Below are 17630 nucleotides of genomic sequence, written 5' to 3'. Positions count from 1 at the left end.
GTTATTTCATAGTTTTGATGTCTTCACTATTATTCTACAATGTAGAAAATAGTCAAATAAAGAAAAACCCTTGAATGAGCAGGTGTTTCCAAAGTTTTGACTGGTACTGTACATGTAGGCAGTTTTATGGCGTGGGGGTGGAAGCTGTTCGGAAGCCTTTTTTGTATGCTGTTCTTTGTATGCCATTTTTATATTTGAGAATTAACTAATGATATTAGGCCACACTTGGCCATGATTACAGACACCTGTGTGTCTTTTGACACTATATAAACAAGTCTTCCCGCAGTGTTTGTGATTATACCCTGATAAAGACAGCTTGGCTGTCGAAACGTTGGATATTACATTTTTGCATCTGAGCTCCTAGAGTGTGCGGCTCTCCTTTATTTTCAAGGAAGCCTTTTAGACCTAGACTTGGCCGCTTCGGTACCACTTGCCATGCGGTAGCCGAGAGAACAGTCTATGACTAGGGTGGCTGGAGTCTTTGGCAATGTTTAGGCCTTCCTCTGAAACCGCCTGGTATAGAGGTCTTGGATGGCAGGAAGCTTGGCCCCAGTGATGTACTGGGCTGTACGCACTACCCTCTATAGCACCTTGTGGATGGAGGGCGTACCAGGCAGTGATGCAACCAGTTAGGATGCTCTTGATGGTGCAGCTGTCAACGTTTTTGAGGATATTTAAAGGGCACTATGGTGTTGAAAGCTGAGCTGTAGTCAATTAATAGCATTCTCATGTAGGTATTCATTTTGTCCAGGTGGGAAAGGGCAGTGTGGAGTGCAATAGAGATTGCGTCATCTGGGGATCTGTTGGGGCGGTATGCAAATTGGAGTGGGTCTAGGGTTTCTGGGATGATGGTGCCTTTCAAAGCACTTCATGGCTACAGACGTGAGTGCTACGGGTCGGTAGTCATTTAGGCAGGTTACCTTGGTCTTCTTGGGCACAGGGACTATGGGGGTCTGTTTGAAATGTGTAGGTATTACAGACTCGGTCAGGAACAGGTTGAAAATGTTAGTGAAGGCACTTGCCAGTTGTTCAGTGCATGCTCGGAGTACACGTCCTGGTAATCCGTCTGGCCCTGCGGCCTTGTGAATGTTGACCTGTATTAAGGTGTTACGCACATTGGCTACGGAAAGTGTGATCACAGTCGTCCAGAACAGCTGGTGTTCTCATGCATGCTTCAGTGTTGCTTGCTTTGAAGCGTGCATAGAAGTCACTTAGCTCGTCTGGTCGTCTCGTGTCGCTGGGCAGCTTGCGGCTGGGCTTCCCTTTGTAGTCCGTAATAGTTTGCAAGCCCTGCCAGATCCGACGAGCATCGGAGCCGGTGTAGTATTACTCAATCTTAGTCCTGTATTGACGCTTTGCGTGTTTGATGGTTCGCCGGAGGGCATATTGAGATTTCTTATAAGCGCCCGGGTTAGAGTCCCGCTCCTTGACAGCGGCAGCTCTACCTTTTAGCTCAGTGCGGATGTTGCCTGTAATCCATGGCTTTTGGTTGGAGTATGTACACATGCAGGTCACTTGGGGTGCATTCAAAATCCACAACGTGTTGGCTGTATCAGAAAGGGATAAGGAAAGGGGGATACCTAGTCAGTTGTACAACTGAATGCATTAAACTGAATTGTGTCTTAGGCATTTAACCCAATCCCTCTGAATCAGAGAGGTGTGCGGGGCTGCCTTAATCAACATCATGTCATCGGCACATGGGGAGCAGTTGTTGGGGCTTATGCCGCGTTCAAACCAACTGGGAACTTGGAAATCTCTGACTTCCGATTTCAGTGTGTTCAAAACAACTCGGAACTCAGCTCCGACTGGGAAATAATCTTTTTGAACGGTCATCCAACTCGGAATTCCAACTCGGGAACTTGGGCCTTTTTCTAGAGCTCCAACTTTCCGACCCGATCATCACTGACGTCATGATTTTACCTCGTATTTTTCTGAGTTCCCAGTTGTTTTGAACGCATCATCAATGCCGCGTTCATATGCTAGTCGGAACTAGGAAACTCTTAACATTTCTGACCTGTTGATTCATTGAACGCGGCACATGTATAACTACAACCAGTTAGCAAGTCGAAAATGTGAGTTTCTTGGTTCCAACTAGCACGTGAATAGCAATTGCTTAGGGGCAGAATTACAGATTTGTACATTGTCGGCTCTGGGATTTGATCCAGCAAGGTTTTCATATACTGGTATACAGTCATTGGTTTAACCTGTTTTATAAGGTCCTTGGGTTTAACAATTAATTTGTTTGTCTTAATCATACATTTGCTATATTCAATGCACACATCTACCAGGCAACCCACCTGTTCTATCACTATCCTTATCAATTTCATTTTTGTGAATTTCTTTATTTCAGGAACATGAAAATATACAACTGAATACTCTCCCAGGGTGGGACATCAATCATACCAAGGAACATCATATGTAGTGGTGGAAAACGTACCCAATGGTCATACTTGAGTAAAAGTAAAGATTCATTAATAGAAAATTAAAGTTAGTCACACAGTAAAATACTATTTGAGTAAAAATATAAATAGTAAAGTGCAGACACCCAAAACATCAACTTAAGTCTTTACACCACTGATCATACTAACCCCTAGCCTTTGCCTCAAAAGTAGAAATAGCAATGTCAGTAAATTAACAGTAGATGGCGGTCTTGTTTCAATTTACCCTGCAGAGCCTGCTTTTACCATTACATTTACATTTACATTTAAGTCATTTAGCAGACGCTCTTATCCAGAGCGACTTACAAATTGGTGCATTCACCTAATGATATCCAGTGGAACAACCACTTTACAATAGTGCATCTAACTCTTTTAAGGGGGGGGGGGGGGGTTAGAAGGATTACTTTATCCTATCCTTTTACTTACCATCAAGGCTGGCACCTGTATTGTAATTTTGATTAATTTAATAAAACCTTCCTCAGTGAACTGCAATGTTTATTATAATAACATTTAACATAATCAAGATAAATGTGACAATGTATTTTGTTGTGAAGTTGCATTCAATGAGGGGATTCGATTAATCTGTCCCAGGTCCCTAGGTGGGCGTAGTTTGTACCGTGTGAAAAGTGACTGCATTCGTTTTGGAAGCCGTGCCGCGCTCTGTTCGACAGCGAAGTCGTCTCAAAACAAAAGTGACACAGGTTAAGAACGTGGAGTAATGAGTAGGATTCTGTGTTTTCACATGCAGTGATATATTTTGATAAACACCATCTGCTTTCCCAATTAAAACTAGTTTGAAAATTCAAAACGGACACTGAGTATACCAAACATTAGGAACACCTTCCTAATATTGCACCCCCGCCCCCAATTTGTACTTAATGTAGGAATATGCCTTAACATTCAAAAATAACTTGAAATGGCCAACTGACTCCTAACAACCAGAGATCAAGCTCTGTGATTTGGTACGAGGCAACTCAAAAGACGTCAATACAAAAAACAATTTCTTTATTCACTGTCCGTCCTTAAAAAAATAGCTTCATCATTCTAATCAACCACCTCTACAATCTTCATAAGCCAAAATACCTACAACATTACAATGAACAACATGTATGAACATGAGTATGGAAAATCAATCTGTATTAAAGCAGCCCAAACAGCCAAATAATGCCAGTTATAAACAAACTGCTACAGCAGAAAAACTCTGAAATGAATCACAATCAAATAAAAACATGCACACAATGATTAATAGTGTATCATTCATTTCATTTAGAAATGCTGGTAGGCTAAAGTATATCAAAACAATTGGTATACAATACATAACATTTTTTGCATTTAAGAAATAAATAGGGACATGGCTTTTTCTTCAACCTAACTTACGACAGTTATTGCGCCGATTTGGCCAGTTTCTCAGAAAGATGCATTTCTGTTTGATATTAAGATACATTTAAAAATATAGGAGCCCTCGTCTTGGCGAACCACCGATATGCATAAGAATATAAAATGGCGGTCACCCACCTCAGGGCAGGCAAACCACAGTATGTATTGATGGTACAAAGAAGCTGTAGGAGTACCACAAGCATTAGGCACATGTCTCTCTGGCACATGTTCAGAAGAAAACTGCACCGGCCCCATAGCACCAGTTAGGAGAGAAGAAGCCAGGCAGACAGACTGACTCAAGCCTCTCCTGCCCCCAGGCTTGCACCACCATCACATCGGTTGCAGACAGCAAATGATAACAGCCTGGGGAAGTAGACATTGATGGTGGGGCTAACTAAGGTGATCCAGACCAGAAGAGCAGTCAAGCCTGGTCAGTTTACACAGGTAAGAGGCATAGAGCAGTCAGCAGTGTGATGCTCCATATCAGTCCAGTTCAGTGTAGGCACTCAGTGGCTCGAACAGTACACAACTGCAGAATTTAGGCCAAGGTAACCAAACACTCTTATGATATGTGACTTCTTTAGGATTAGTACTTGTAATACAAATGGTGCAAGAAACATTTTAGATGGGTACTGTATTCTTTTTGATATTTCATCAATATGGATCAAACATAAAAATGTGCACACCTCAAACTACTGTCATAACATGGGTATAAACCTGACAAATGGATGCAGGAAAGTATGAAAATAGTAATTATACACAATGGTTTCTCAATAAATGGCTTTGGAATTGACGTGTCAATGTGTAGTTCATACATTCCTAATCTATGAGCAGAATTACTGTCTTACTTCAATTAGCCATAAAATCTCTAGTTTGAAAGAGAATGTTTTTCTGGAAGCTGTGCAACATTTTCCCTACATGTGGACCAGCCCCCTAGCAATTGGAGTTCTAGCCAATGAGCTTAAGCCACTCACCATTTGAAAGACAGCTAGCAAGATGCATACACAGCAGAGCAATGACGCGGTGCACATATCGGCACATATGTGACATAGTACGCAATTTTCGCAGACCACTTCTGGCTCGTGAGCACTACTTTCAGATCTCCTGGCTAAGTATATAAAAGTACCGGATAATCTCTTTAAGATAACAGAGTCTTTGTTGTTCAGTCAATGTGATAATTACCTTCAATTACAGAGGGTATTTCTGTTCACACAACAGTGGATGACTGGCTTAGTTGCAGTATATACTTGATTTGATATGTACTGTATATGGTTATATCACCGAATGAACTTAAATAGACTAATCTTGTTTCAACAGCAATGACGACAATCAGCTTTATAACGTACCCAAGAGAAAACGGCATTCAATGATTAAAGGAGTGATATACGTAAGGAAAAACATTTTTTTTTCCAAAACTGTTGCGCATCAAGTATGCTTATTATATTATTGACTAAAACCACACTTAAGGTAAATTGATTATATGGCAATGACAGATCCTTCGCAGGCAAGACCAAGAGGCCAAGGTTTCAGAGTGTTTGTGACACCAACCCCCACCCACCTCTACTGTCTGCCCTGAGTGACAGAGACCAATTCGACTGTCCTCCATATTGGACTGGGCATGAGATCCACACACTTTATTGACAACTATCCATGCTGGAGAAGAGATGCATCTGAGCTCACAAATGAGTTATTTTAAAATGTCTGTCCAATCTTTCCTGGCAATAATAATGCTGTATGACATTAGTACTCTAAATATCTATTAATTAATTCATGAAGTCTCAACATTTCTAAGTACCCTATGGAATTAAGTCAGTATATGTCAGAATATCATGGCTACAGGTTTGTGCAGCTATACCTGGGAAAGATGTTTTTTTTTAACAGCACGGTAAGGTCTCTGTTCATTTTGCATATGATTTACCATCGTCTTCTGGGAAGTCTCTGGTTACACAATATAAATACAACAAGTTCAAATGACACTGTAGATCAAATGAGAAACAATGAATGGCTCTAGTCCCCATTCGCTTTAGACACCACAGATGATGAGAGGCACCTTCACTGTAACGGGCAAGAAGAGGAGGAAGAGGAGGGAGGACTGAGGAAACACCTGAGGTGCATAAAGTGCTGAAAAAAATAGGCCTCGTCTGACTGGGGTCATGGCCAGCCCAGTTGTATGAGGCCAGCTAACCATAAATTGACATTTATTTCACTTTAGACTACATCTAAAGCTCTGTCGCTGAGAGATTTAACTTTGCAGATGCAAGCACTGGGCAGTCAAGTCCTTTCTGGGGTGTTGTAGCAATGGTGTGCTGATTCTGGTGAGAAGAGTGCAAATTCAAAATCGATTCTGTTTTTCAGTTGAACATGCCCAGACCAGCCTTCAATCTAAGTTAGTCGACCCCTTTTGCATTACGTTGTGCCATATTCAGAGGCTCACAGCCTGACAACACAGAAGATAGTTCCAGCAAGACTGCAGTGCAAGTCCACTGCATGTACTGTACCCCCTTCACTACTAAATCATGAAGCCAGACTGCGGGGCCATGCGAGGGGGAGGCCTTTGAGGAAGGACAGGGGGGCACTGAGACATGAAGTGGTTCTGGTGTGCCGGGTTGACACTGGGCAAAAGGTGGGCTGCCCTGGGGGGGATAGGGGGGTATGGGATGGCAGGATAGGAGAAGACAGCAGGCTGGGGGGCTACACCTGGGGGTTGTTGGGCTGGAGGGGGAGGGGGGGCTCTCCTGGGCTGGGGCACCGGGGAGTGGTTGTTGACCTCTGTGTAGAGGGGGGCTGGCCTGGCTGAGACCTCCTGGGGATGGGAGCAAGAGACTGGCACCTGGGGCAGCCTATGGCCCTTCAGCACCATCTCCTGCAACTTGTCAATCTTCACCCTCCTCAGGTGGGCCAGCTTCCTCTTGCTCTGGTACGAGTCTATGAAGGTATCCAGGGTGACGTCGCCGTCCAAGAAGGAATCGGCCATGTACTGTTTAGGAATAAGCAGGAACAGTTTAAAACGTTAAAATAAAAGCACATTCTGGATATTCCATGCTAATGCCTTTTCCCCCCCTTTTCTAAACACTTGTTTATAAAAAATAAATACAAATATAATGAAAAGATGTAAGGATTGGACAGTAACAGAACTATAAAGAAAAGCTGAGAGGTGTCCACCTTACTTGTAACAACAGGGACCATAGAGTTAGATTAATAAACCATAGAAGGCCCCCTGGGCCAAAGTGTAAATAAAAAAAACAGGAAAGGCAGGACACTGAGTGTGAGTGAGTGAGAGAGAGATATTTTCATGCTGCTTACCTCAGTCTCCTCTTCAATCTTGGCTCCCTCTGCCTGCAGTAGAGCTAGCAATGTTTCCAATGAACTGTTCCCAGAGGTGTGGTCTGTGAGCAAAAGAGAAAGAAAAAAGGGACAAGACAAAAGTTAGCATTTTGTTTATGACCGCAACTATAATTCATCCTCTCAAACAGTCACCTCAGTCACAGGACAGTTGAAAATGTACTGATGAAAATTATTAGCAGGCCTTAATAACATGACACTAAATCACATGATGACTGCTACAGAAGAATGAGGGAGTAGTCAACCAGTGAGAGAAAACATGCGTGCACACACAGTTAAATCTCCATCAGTCACTCATTGTCTACAACAACCTCTGACACCCAAACCAAGGACAGAACATTGAGCAAAGAGACTGACTGTCTTTCACAATGAGTGGTAAATTAAGACTGGAGCCTGCATCTGAAATGGCACCCTACTCCCTCTACGCTGAGGCCAACAACCACAACTCCTCCTCCTCCCAGCCTGTGAGAGGCCCCCCACCCCCCCTTGCGTGTATGTGGGTCTTGGTCGAAAGTAGTGCACTGTATAGGGAATAGGGTTGCATCTGGGACACAATCAGGGAGTCTCCAAGGAAGCCGAGCAAGAAGCCAGCCTGGTTTGTGTTCCTGTGTGGAGTCAGTCTGCTGACAAAGTTGACTAACACCAGCTGGAGCTGATGGGTTTACATGCAGGGTCTGACACCAAAGCGACCAGGTCACAGCACACATACACTACTGTTCAAAAGTTTGGGGTCACTTAGAAATGTCCATGTTTTTGATAGAAAAGCAAATTTTTTGTCCATTAAAATAACATAAAATTTATCAGAAATACAGTGTAAACATTGTTAAATGTTGTAAATGACTATTGCAGCTGAAAACGGGTGATTTTTTAAATGGAAAATCTACATAGGCCCATTATCAGCAACCATCACTCCTGTGTTCCAATGGCATGTTGTGTTAGCTAATCCAAGTTTATCATTTTAAAAGGCTAATTGATGATTAGAAAACCCTTCTGCAATTATGTTAGCACAGCTGAAAAATGTTGTTCTGATTAAAGACGCAATAAAACTGGACTAGTTGAGTATCTAGAGCATCAGCATTTGTGGGTTCAATTATAGGCTCAAAATGGCTAGAAACAAAGAACTTTCTTCTGAAACTCGTCAGTCTATTCTTGTTCTAAGAAATTAAGGCTATTCCATGTGAGAAACCGACAAGAAACTGAATATCAATAGTAAAAAATAAAAAAAAAAGATTCTGGTGCTCCTAAATGTTATGCTCCTAACTTTTTAAAGTTGGCAGCACCAGTAGGGGGGCGGGAGAGCGAGCGACAAAGCCCTGGCACGCTCCTCCTCGCTCAGTGCCAAATAAGAGCCTTAATTTAACCAGCATTAACGCAAGGCTTTTCACAGTTGCTCCAGCCAGTGAAAGGATTTTTCTGCCATTGAAAATCTTGGGCGGGCCACCTAAGCTTTTTTATTTTCCTCTGGTCGCCTAACATGCTGACTACACCACTCGCACCACAGGGGGAAGCGTTGCAAAATAAATGTACACATACACTACTCAATCATTGCGCCCACACCTCTGTGAAGCCATGTGCTAAAATTTAAATTGCTTCTATTTGAGATACATAACGCACTGCAAGTCCTGCTTCTCCCATCTCATTGGTTTTTACTCTTCTTTACTCTCCTTTTCCTGTAGTCCATAATCATCTCCTTAGTCTTGATCACGTTGAGGGAGAGGTTGTTGTCCTGGCAACACAGCCAGGTCTCTGACCTCCTCCCTATATACTGTCTCGTCATTGTTGGTGATCAGGCTACCACCGTTGAGTCATCAGCAAACTTAATGATGGTGTTGGAGTCGTGCCTGGCCGTGCAGTCATGAGTGAACAGGGAGTACAGGAGGGGACTGAGCACGCACACCCGAGGGGCCCCAGTGTTGCGGGTGTGTTGTTACCGTCCCTTACCACCTGGGGGCGGCCCTTCAGACAGTCCAGGATCCAGTTGCAGAGGGAGGTGTTTAGTCCCAGGGTCCTTAGCTTAGTGCTGAGCTTTGAGGCCACTATGGTGTTGAACACTGTGCTGTAGTCAATGAATAGCATTCTCACGTGGGTGATTGAAAGATAAACTGAGGTTCACACTCCAGTGCAGTTAGTGGTGCTAATGCACCTTAAAGTTGGTTGCCAACCGCAATATGAAGTCCAAAGAAGCCTGAAGGTGGAGAGATTACTAGAAACAAACTCTAACACTTATCTGTGGATTAATTGTCGGAGTAGAGGACCTTGTGCATTTCAAGTAAAATAACCCAATGTTTATATCCCAGGACCAATTAGCTAGCCACAGCAAGACAGCTAGCTAAATTGCCAAAAATGTTTATTGCTTTTCGACCGGTCCCTAAATTAATGTAGTTGTTTCAGAGTTCATTTTGATATTTCAACCTGCGTGTCTGGTGTGGGTGGACTAAATCAATATGCGCGCGATGGCGCACGTACTGGTCAGCAGGTAAATCAAAAACAGTAAAAAATTGAAAATAGATAGATTAAATAATAAAACACTACTTTCAAATAATATAACACCAAAATAAAAGCTAGACAGTCAGGGAGAAAAAAAAGTAGCAGTATATATTTTGTTATTATGTTTGAGCAAAATAACAGCATTAGCCATGGCAAAATACAAAGAATAGCAGGAAATTAGCTTTAAAACTGCAGACATGCATCGCTGCCTTAATTTGCTCAAGGCCAGGCCCCACCGGCTAATAGGGAATTTGTTTTTCTTCTTTACTCTGACTGAAACTTTTCCAGTTGAAAGTATGAATAAAGTACAATATATTATTGTATTATTTATTTTGTATATATATTTTTATATTGTATTATTTATTTTTAAATTAAAATATGCAACGAGGCAAAACGTCCTTAAATATGTGCTCATTTGCATATTACGAGAATCTGTTTTCAACACATTGCTTCATGGCAGAATGTTTTTTGTTTTGTTTTATTGTAATAAGACACTCAAATGGTCAGACTTTTACAGATCAGTTCATCAAAATCTTGTCATTTCATGGAATAATTTAACAAACACTTCACATGTATGACGGATGCATATTTTGCATATATTTACACAAAATTACACTTAAACAAAAAGCATCTGTAAAAGTCTGAATATAAAACCTAAGAACCTGTGTGTGGAATAATGTGAATGTATGTCCTTTGAAGATACATTGAAGAATGTATTGGCGCACGGGAAACATGTCATTTTGATAAAATGGCCGATAAAGATAGGCTAACGTAATTAAATTGTACTTTCCATAAATATGACCATTTATGTCACATTAATTCATGTTTTATTCACATATCACTTCTAAACTGACAAATAAACATTAAATATACCTTTTACAAATACATTCATACATTTAAGACATTTGTTTCAAGCAAAGACCATATGCTTTGAATACTGGTCTGTTGGGCAAATCTGTGGTTTTGGGCAAATTATCATATAACTTTGCTCAATTTTTCACATACAATACTTTTTGTATGGCTGTTGAAATGTGCAGAACATTAAATCAGCTATGCCTGCCCCATATGTAAGGCCCTCAGTTGTTGCTGGTGCCACTTAACTTTGACTGTCATGGGACCTGCGCCTACGCTTGGCACACTCCATTGAAGCAGCATCAGCACTCACAACTCCTCGCTGATTTCTCCAGTGTCACCAAAGTGCGGTCAGGCCACAATGTGTTCATAATTTGTTATAGTAGTGGCTCCCTCATTGAACGTGGCTACTGCCATACGGCTTCACCATCAATGAGGCTTTTTCCCCACTAAGACAGTTTTGGGGCATCGAGACCATATTAGAGTTCAGACATTCATTTGCATTTTGGGTTCCTCCGTGATACATTATTTTGAGGATGCTATAATTTGAGAGCCTATGATATACAGGTACCATTTTCGGTGCAACCTCTATTAAAAAATGTAAGGCCTCCCAAGGTTTTTGTGACAGGGTGGATCTTCACTATTTTCTATGGCTCGCTGGTACCAGCAGCAAAGCACACACCTCTCCCGGAGTTGGAAGTTAATCCTCTCTTGTGCCAAGTGCCATCAAAGGATACATGAATATCTATGATGGCATCCTCATCCTCCAACATCTCTGCTATGTCTGGGTATATATCTGCGTATGCTCTTCTAATTATCTTTGCAGCACTCTCCATTGACTGTAGCCCTCTCTGAATCTTTGCAACTTAAGTGAGGGGGAGAAGTACTTATGTCTATCAACATTACAGACATAACTGCAGGACTAAATATCAACATGTTACCCCTTGTAAATATTAGCATTAGTGATGCAATGATATGACATTTTTGGTCGATACGATATTCTCCTTGCCAAAAAAAAAACAATACTGATACCCAATATTTACAATTTTAGCGGCCTTTTAACTATTTAACTGTACTAGAATGCTTAACACACACGGACGTATCGGTCTAAGGCACTGCATCTCAGTGCAAGAGGCGCCGCTACAGTCCCTGGTTCGAATCCAGGCTGTATCAAATCCGGCCGTGATTGGGAGTCCCATAGTGTGGTGCACAATTGCCCCAGCATCGTCCGGGCCATCATTGTAAATAAGAATTTGTTCTTAACTGACTTGTCTAGTTATGGTCACACACACAAAAGTTATTTTATTGGCATTTACATATGTCCCGTTACCAGTAAAACATAAATCAAAACATATTTCTTTCACTTACTTGCTGTGCTGTTTCGTTGTTCAGTCGTTTCATTCTCAACCAGGATTTCTATGGAACGCCGTTTGAGTCTTTGCGTGTCAAAATAGATACACGTCTAATAACACATCTGTTTCAGTAGCTATAGTTAGCGGTCATCTAAAATAGCCCTAATTTATAAGACAGCTTTTATTTGATTAATGGTGGTCAGACCCATCTACGTGAAGCTAGCTACAATAAGGACTAGCCACAATAGTGGACTTTGCAGTAATAAAAGCCACTGTTGGCCGGCTGCTGTCTGGTTGATTGCTGCTAGTTGTCATCTTCATCTCAACTAATTTGCGTCTCAACGCGCTGCTGCGGGCGACCTCCTTTTCCTCCTCTACCTGTACTGCCACTGCCTTGATTGGCGGATCAGGCACATTCTTTCAATCACTGCTTTTCTTGCATTGGCTAACTGAGATCGCCTATTTATTCACATACTGTAGGTATATTCATCGAGTTTTTCTCATTTACATTGATTCTTCGCGGGAGATATTTTCAAACGAGGAAGTGCTGCGCGCCACGTGAGGCGTTTTAACCAATCAGGTTGCCGGAAAGGGCCTTTAAAATGCCAGTAACCAATCAAATGTCAGGAAATTACTAATCTTTCAGCACGAAGTACTACGAAGGATATAGCCATGTATGGGCTAGCTAACAATATGATCCGGAAAACAAGCTTTTGAATGATATATGATTCAACATGGAGTGTTTTAAAAATAGTGGTTGAAGTTCTACATGAAACATGCTATCAAGAACGACATTTATGGTAGGTGTATTTGACGAATTTGGGATAAAATGATACAAATAAAGTATGTATATACATTATTGACAATTTATGTGTACATTCTATGAAAGTTATAGTTGCAAAATATCCCAAAATCTGAAAAAATGACAGTTTTTGCTTGTGGTGCCTGGCCTTAAAAATGCAAAAAAATAAATAATAAATAATAAATAATAAATAAATATATATATATATATATATATATATATATATATATATATATATATATATATAAAATTATTGGCACCGCCAAGATGGAGGACTAACATGTTCTCGATGGTGGGCACGCCCCCCTGCCACGCCCCCCTGCCACGCTCACCAGCTAAGCCCCTTTTTGATACAGAGAGAGAACTGTCTGTCCATTATCCACCATCATCACTCTTGATAACATCACAGGAAAACATTAAAACAGAGAGTATGGGGCAGGGGAAGTGGTCGTCGGTCCAACTGGCATGACTGAGACTGTTGGATTTCTTGATGACCTAGACATGTTACGAGTAGTGTACTAGAACCTAAATCCAAATGTACTGTAGGTGTGAGCCATTTCCCCATCTCATCCACTCCTCTCCAGGCACCCCTCTGCTCTACCTCATGAAAAGCTTTGAGGCCTGGTACTGTCCCATCTCAAGACCATTAATGAAGACTCCCTCGACCCAGTGCAATTCGCCTAAAGAGCTAACAGGTCTGTGGACAATGCGGTCAACATGGGCCTAACTACATTCTCAAACACCTTGATTACCCAAAGACATATGCAAGGATATAGTTTGTGGACTAGCTCTGTATTCAACACCATCTTAGAACTGCTACAAGACAAACTCTCCCAGCTGAACATGTCCAGCACCATCTCTCAGTGAAATCACTGACTTCCTGACCAACAGGACGCAACACGTGAAGCTGGGAAAACATATTTTGAACGCTTTATCCCTCAGCACTGGAGCTCCGCAAGGATGCGTGCTATCATCTCTACTCTACACCAATGACGGCACCTGCATCAACACATCTGTCAAGCTACTCAAGCTTGGTCAGTCTCATCACTGACGGCGATGGGTCCATGTACCGTGGAGAGGTCGACCGGCTGGTGGCCTGGTGCAGTCTCAATAACCTGGAACTCAACAGACAAACCCATGGAGATGGTGGTTGACTTCAGAAAACACCCCCCACCATCTCTCCCCCTCGAGAGATTGATGGCTCAGCTTTTGGCACGGCTGAATCATTCAAATTCCTGAGGACTATCATCTGCCACAACCTCATGTGGGAGGACATCACGGCGGTCACCAAGAAGACGCATACGCAGATGTACTACTTGCGGCATATGAAAAATCTTGAAATCTCCCAGTCAATCCTGCTCCGGTTTTACACATCAATCGTTGAGTCCAACCTCACTTCCACCATCACAGTCTGGGTCTGCAGCTGCCCGCTGCAATGGGAAAGTGCAACGCATTATCCAGTCTGCAGAGGGTCGTCGGCTGCCACCTGCCCTCCATCAAAGTCCTGCACGACTCTAGAGCAAAAAGCATGTTCCGTCTAAGCTGCACGCAGCTCCCCTCAGACAGCCGCACAGAAGTAATATCAGCCTGCGCAGAGAAGAACGAGATTAGAAAGTTGAGTGAAGTTCAGAGTTCTTCCCTTCAGTTAACACTATCAACATTTCGCTCTACTGTGGGAATTGTGATCGAATCAACGCAATATTAGCCACTTTCAATGTAACATACAGAAACAAAAACCAACTATGGAAAACTTAGTATGCAATTCTAACTGCGCAAGAGATTTTCTTGTAGCAAGAGTGAATTGGAGTATGATCCTATTGCATTGACAGGCACGACTCAGGCCCGTAATCTACACAGACTACGCCTTAAACAAATCAGAGCTGCAGTAGACCTATATGCAAATAGCCATTCATGGATTATTAGAGCGAACATTGCTGTGGCGTTCATGAAAAAAAAGTAGAATAAATCAATTGAATATAGTCATCACAATAAATACATTTTAGACGGGTCTAAATAAACATGATATGAATAAAATTTATATTTCAGAAGAACAGACTAGCATACTATGAGTTGTCCCTATGTTAGGCCCTGATATAGATATGAAATATGGCTGTGGGTTACATGAGTTCATTCAGCAGACAAGATTTGCTTATAATTCCATGGCATTACTTGTTATTATTTTATAGTATGAAGAATACAATTGAACATAGCTTAATAAAATACAAAGGATATTTTCTCCAAGCGATTTAAAAGGAAGTGCACACATACGTCTATTCTGTGTTGAGCGGTTAACAAAGAAACTGGTCCTCCTATATGCTTAATTTTGAGTTATTTATGCAACTTCTGTGGTGATACAAAATGCTGGGCTATATGTTCAGATTTTTAATACATTCTAAGGTTGCATGATGGGAACTTTAATGATGATTTGAAAAAAGTTGCATGAAAAGGCATGAGCTCTGATTTGTTTCTTGTTCAAGCTGCACACTTCATCAGTCTCTCATTCACAATTTGACAAGCCCTTGATAATATTCTCACCAGGACTTGAATTTCCCAGCGGTTGTGTGGCCATAATGCCCTCTAAAAAAAATCTGTCTTTTGCGGCCAAAGTGGCCGTTGTGCCCTTGGGCTGAATACAACAGTTATAATTCCTTTCTCCTGGCTGCCATTCTCCGAAGCACTCTCAGATATCTCAATTCTTATTAGCAAATGCGCATCATGTGATTCGGTCCTTCTCACAGGCCTTTCAGCTAAGTATGCTACAAGTTAATTAAGACACAAATGTGCTCGTCCCTCTTATCGAATTCCAAGGCGCATATTGAAGATGTCCACATTTAGCCTACTTTGTCAGCCAACAAGATGAGTAGGCCTAACGAACTGTAGAAGCACTAGCCTATGTCAATCTACTATCCCCCATAGAATAGGTCAATTTTTTTACTATTGGTCAACTTGTCCTTCTGTGCAATAAATAAATATTCCGAACATACTCTGGGACAGTTGTGGGATGTGATAGATCCCAAATTAATACAACCACTCCCATAAAAAAAACATTTTAAAAGCAATGAGGCTGGTGCAACAGATCAGAATGTTTAGCTTGTAGCGGTATTAATTAGAGAAAGGTAAAGAAAATTGTGTTCGGGCGCCAGGCAGGTATTAACCCTGCCGAAAGGAAAATAGTAGAACAGCGAGAGTACCACTACCAGACCCACACACATCAACAGAAGAGACTGCCTAGAGTGTAGCCTGTTGACCAGATAGCCAGCGGAGAGAAAAAAGAATACACACCCTATAGATCCCACATCACATCAGTCCTTCCACAATTCTTGGTAACCCCACCAAACATACCTCATATTTTTATTTTATTTTACCGTTATTTTACCAGGTAAGTTGACTGAGAACACGTTCTCATTTGCAGCAACGACCTGGGGAATAGTTACAGGAGAGAGGAGGGGGATGAATGAGCCAATTGTAAACTGGGGATTATTAGGTGACCATGATGGTTTGAGGGCCAGATTGGGAATTTAGCCAGGACACCGGGGTTAACACCCCTACTCTTACGATAAGTGCCATGGGATCTTTGATGACCTCAGAGAGTCAGGACACCCGTTTAACGTCCCATCCGAAAGACGGCACCCTACACATATAACAATAATGGCAGAGCAAATAAACAGCAACTTCATATAATAATGAATGAACCCAGTCATCACAGAGGATTTGCAATAGTTTGTATTTTCTTCCTGGGAAGGAGTGCAGAGGGTGTGAATGTTTGGTGCTCATATACACACTAGTCCAGCTCCAATGAAACTTCAATGTACTTAGGAAATAGAGTCGGTTGCAGTGTAAAGCACTGGAACATAGCGTGACAAGAGAGAGAACAAGAGAGGGCTTAGCTGTGGTCTTGAGGGTGCAGGTATCCGGTCTGACTGTCCGATGGTATGTTGGGTTGTAGTTGAATGCTTCGCAACAAATGTTGCTACTAATCCATTTGATCCATAACCATCACGGTCCCAAATGAGAACAACCACGTCGTCGAGCGATCACACCGAGGATTGATCCAAAAAACTGTACAACCACATACGGTGAAGACAAACAAAAAAAACTCTGCAGCATAGCACACACAAACCAAACTGTCGCGCCAACAAGAGCTCTTCTCCATTAGAGCTTAACTAGCTCTTTTATCTCCTCCTTCCTACTGCTCATGTGCTCTTAAAGTGGCAGCGCACTTAAGTGCAGGATTTCGCCACAAGCTTACAAAAGTTGATAGCCTAATAGTTTATTTCTTCACATTATAAGTGCAGCAATGCGCACACGGCAGTATGCCACAAGCACAAATGTTCCATACTGTAATCAATTAATGGTAAAATGTTCTTGAAAGTGTCAGCAAATGTGATTATGCATGTAATGCTTTATTATAAAGGTGCATTTTTTGTGTGAAAATGTTCTTCCACAAACTTTAAACTCATGCGCAGACTAGGTACGCCAGTTAGGCTTTAAACTGATTATAAAGCGGATTAATGTGCTTAATTTTAAGAAGTTATTTGGCCACTTTAGTTGTGATAAACCTTATCAAAACATATAGGCCCATGGGCTAGGCTACAGAGGTGTGCGACTATGATTTGAAGAAAGTTAAAAAGAAAAATGTATAAGACTGCCTTACTGCACAAGCTGGGCATCATTCACAGGTGATAGGCTAATAGTCACCCATCATTATATTCTTAATTTAATGTCGTCTTTACATATAGTAAATGATATATAGACATGTATATACACATATACGTGTGTGTGTGTGTGTGTGAGAAATTATTTTGATTTAGAATGAACCATTATCATGCAACTGTCTTGGAACAGCGGCATGGGGGAAAAAAACATGTTATCTATACTTAAATAGCGAATGGAGGACGCTTTTCCCGTGGTTCATTTTCATGCCAGGCAGGTAAGCTATATTCCTGTTGTAAAGCAAAGCAATGTGGTTAATATTAGGCA

At 41.7% G+C, this 17630-nt stretch overlaps 1 protein-coding gene across 1 annotated transcript in view; it reads right to left on the bottom strand.

The window, feature by feature from the left end:
• Positions 1-3426: 3426 nt before the first annotated feature.
• The window catches only part of LOC129853756 (vacuolar protein sorting-associated protein 37B-like), a 37301-nt gene continuing 23097 nt past the window's right edge, over positions 3427-17630 (bottom strand). Inside the window, exons 3-4 of the mRNA XM_055920122.1 lie at positions 7119-7201; positions 3427-6792 (exon numbers count right to left, since the gene is read on the bottom strand). Coding sequence (XP_055776097.1) covers positions 6325-6792; positions 7119-7201 — 551 coding nt within the window. The 3' untranslated portion in view covers positions 3427-6324. The remainder of the gene's footprint in view (positions 6793-7118; positions 7202-17630) is intronic.

Source organism: Salvelinus fontinalis, chromosome 4, assembly GCF_029448725.1.
Source record: "Salvelinus fontinalis isolate EN_2023a chromosome 4, ASM2944872v1, whole genome shotgun sequence".
NCBI lineage: Eukaryota > Metazoa > Chordata > Actinopteri > Salmoniformes > Salmonidae > Salvelinus > Salvelinus fontinalis.
Note: the sequence above shows the minus strand (reverse complement) of the source record. Positions and strands in the feature narration are given on the sequence as shown.